The 2,454-nt window shown below is 38.6% G+C and overlaps 1 protein-coding gene across 1 annotated transcript; it reads left to right on the top strand.

The window, feature by feature from the left end:
- Positions 1–1,448: 1,448 nt before the first annotated feature.
- LOC118753192 lies at positions 1,449–2,413 on the top strand. Its single transcript, XM_036488064.1, has 2 exons — positions 1,449–1,638; positions 1,690–2,413. Exons 1-2 carry the CDS (start codon positions 1,496–1,498, stop codon positions 2,396–2,398), a joined length of 852 nt encoding a protein of 283 aa, XP_036343957.1. The 5' UTR covers positions 1,449–1,495; the 3' UTR covers positions 2,399–2,413.
- The last annotated feature ends 41 nt before the right edge of the window (positions 2,414–2,454 follow it).

The raw sequence follows: 2,454 nt of genomic DNA, 5'->3' as shown, positions 1-2,454 counted from the left end.
AAAAAAAAAAAAAAAAAAAAAAAAAAAAAAAAAAAAAATATAGGAAATAAAAAATTTAAACACGATTAGGTGCATACCGAGGGAAAAGTTAAAAACGCCACAAGTAAACAGAAACATTTGTAAAAGAGGCATCTACAGCCCACTAATAAACAGTAGAAAATGCTATATAAAAGAGGCATCTGTAGCCCACCAAAAAACAGCAATAAATGCTAGTTAGGCGCCTACAGCCCACAAACAAGAAAAAAACAAACAAAAAAAAAAAACAAAAAATAAAAAAATACTATGTGAAAATGGCTTCTATAGTACACTACAAAATAGCAAAATGCTAAATAAAAGAGGCATATACTATAGCAAAAAAGGCAACTCTTCTACCGCAAGACTTGATAAGTCCACAGAAATCAAAGCGGACCACAAGTTTTTGTTTTATTTGCAAAAAATTTAGCAAACTTTGATTTCAGTTAAAGATTATTGCAGAACTTTTGGATTCTGTTGTCTTGTCAATAATAAATCCATAATCTTATAATCGCGGGTACGGGAAATAAAGTAATTAAGTAATTAGATAGTATAATAGTATAGTATAATAGTATAATGGAAAAACATAAAAAATTTAAACAAAAAAAAACAACAGAATACTAATACTTAACGGATAAGCGAAACACTAACAATTAATTAAGTAAAGAATGTTTAAACAAAAGCACTAACAGGTACCGGATAAGAAAAACCCCTACTAACGGCTATTTAAGAGGAAATTATTTGGAAAGAACCTAGACTAATCTCAGGCAAAGCACAGTTTTTTTTCTCACCGTCCCCGAAGTATGGTAACAAGAAATGTAAAATTCATAAAACTTGCGGTGTGGATATCTAAAAAGGCCACAACAATTCAAATTTTTTTTTTCTCTTTCTCATAAAATTATCGAAAGACAGTTTACTCTTCATATCCGGCGTTTGCGGCCTCAACATATACAGCTACGACTCCCCTCTGGTGACTATTGATCATGGGCATGGCTGGATCTTGAATGGACACTTTAGTCTCGTCCACGTGATTGACCTTAACTACTTTAACATAGCGTTGGAAAAACTAATAGAGACAACACGGTATGAGATCGAAAACGAAGCAGTGAGGACAGTTTTACAATTCCACCTGAACCAGACTGAGCTACGTCTTGAAGAACTTCAGATGACCAAATTGAGAAAGACACGTTCTATTGACTGGATCGGTTCGGCATGGAAATGGATTGCTGGCTCTCCGGATGCTGCGGATTGGGACTATATCCTTCGAAGCTTAAACGAGGTGGTGACCAACAACAACCACCAATATCGCGTCAATTACAAGCTCTTTAACGGAACCCGTGAAGCAATTGAGAAAGCAAATCAAATGATGGTTCACATTAATGCAATCAGCAAGAATGTGAAAGAAGGAAACCTTGAACTTCTGGACCTAAGTAAGGTTCTCATCCTTAAAGAACAAGTATCGGAGGTAGTGCAAGCGTGCCAAATGGCAAAAACGGGCATCGTGAACACGAACCTGCTTGATCGAGAGGAAATCCATAGACTTATACTCGAAGAAGAGTCCTTACCATACCAAAACTCAATCGAGGCTATAGAACACGGATCGGCATCCGTATACTCGAACGGAACACTTCTTCTGTATGTTCTTTCCATGCCAAAGGTGAAGCCGGACAGCTATCGACTCTTAATGACACGAGCTGCTATTATAAATGGACAACACGTGGTACTCGACTATGAGAAAATGTTGATAAATCAGGACGAAACGTTCGGTATTAAAAATGATTGCTCGTCCATTGGCAATTACTCAATTTGCGCACCCAAATCGTTGGCTAGACTACCCGAAGACGGATGCATAGCGAGATTGTTAAAAGGCGGAAATGCGAAATGTCACTTCGAACCATCCAGCAGCATAATCATAGAAATGATGGACGAGACATCACTATTCCTAACGAACTTTTGGGGTAAAATCCAGGGAAAAAACTACGAAAACGTCCTGAATGGAACATATGTCGTTTTGCTCAACAACGAAACCATCGTAGTGGGAAACCAAACGTTTACCAGCAGGTCGACAAGGATGGTACAGGCTTTGCCACCTGCATTAACAAACGTGACGAGTAATGGCCTGAAGCTGAATTTGGACTACATCCACGAGCTTAGCGTAACAAACATCCGACACCTACGAAAATTGGGCGAAACTTTTCACTTTTCGCTGATTATCGACACCGTTGCTTTGACGATCCTTGCATCAATATGCTACGTAATTTGGAGGAAGATTACTACAACTATCTACTTTCCCAGGCTCAATCGCTCAATCAAACAAGATCAGCCAAACGCCCACTTCAAATATCTACGTCAGGAACTACCTCATCAGCGGGACGCAGATGTTTAAAGGGGGGGTAGTTAATACGGGGGCTAACACACATACCTGTGTGAATGTGCTGACGC

The sequence above is a fragment of the Rhagoletis pomonella genome, unplaced genomic scaffold (assembly GCF_013731165.1).
Source record: "Rhagoletis pomonella isolate Grant_MI unplaced genomic scaffold, Rhpom_1.0 Rhpom_scaffold_02180, whole genome shotgun sequence".
Taxonomy (NCBI): Eukaryota; Metazoa; Arthropoda; class Insecta; order Diptera; family Tephritidae; genus Rhagoletis; species Rhagoletis pomonella.
Note: the sequence above shows the minus strand (reverse complement) of the source record. Positions and strands in the feature narration are given on the sequence as shown.

Coding starts and splice junctions, on each gene's coding strand:
- LOC118753192 (XM_036488064.1), top strand. CDS start 1,496: ATGGCAAAAACGGGCATCGTGAACACGAACCTGCTTGATCGAGAGGAA. Junction 1,639..1,689: donor TCCGTATACTCGAACGGAAC/ACTTCTTCTGTA, acceptor GGACAGCTATCG/ACTCTTAATGACACGAGCTG.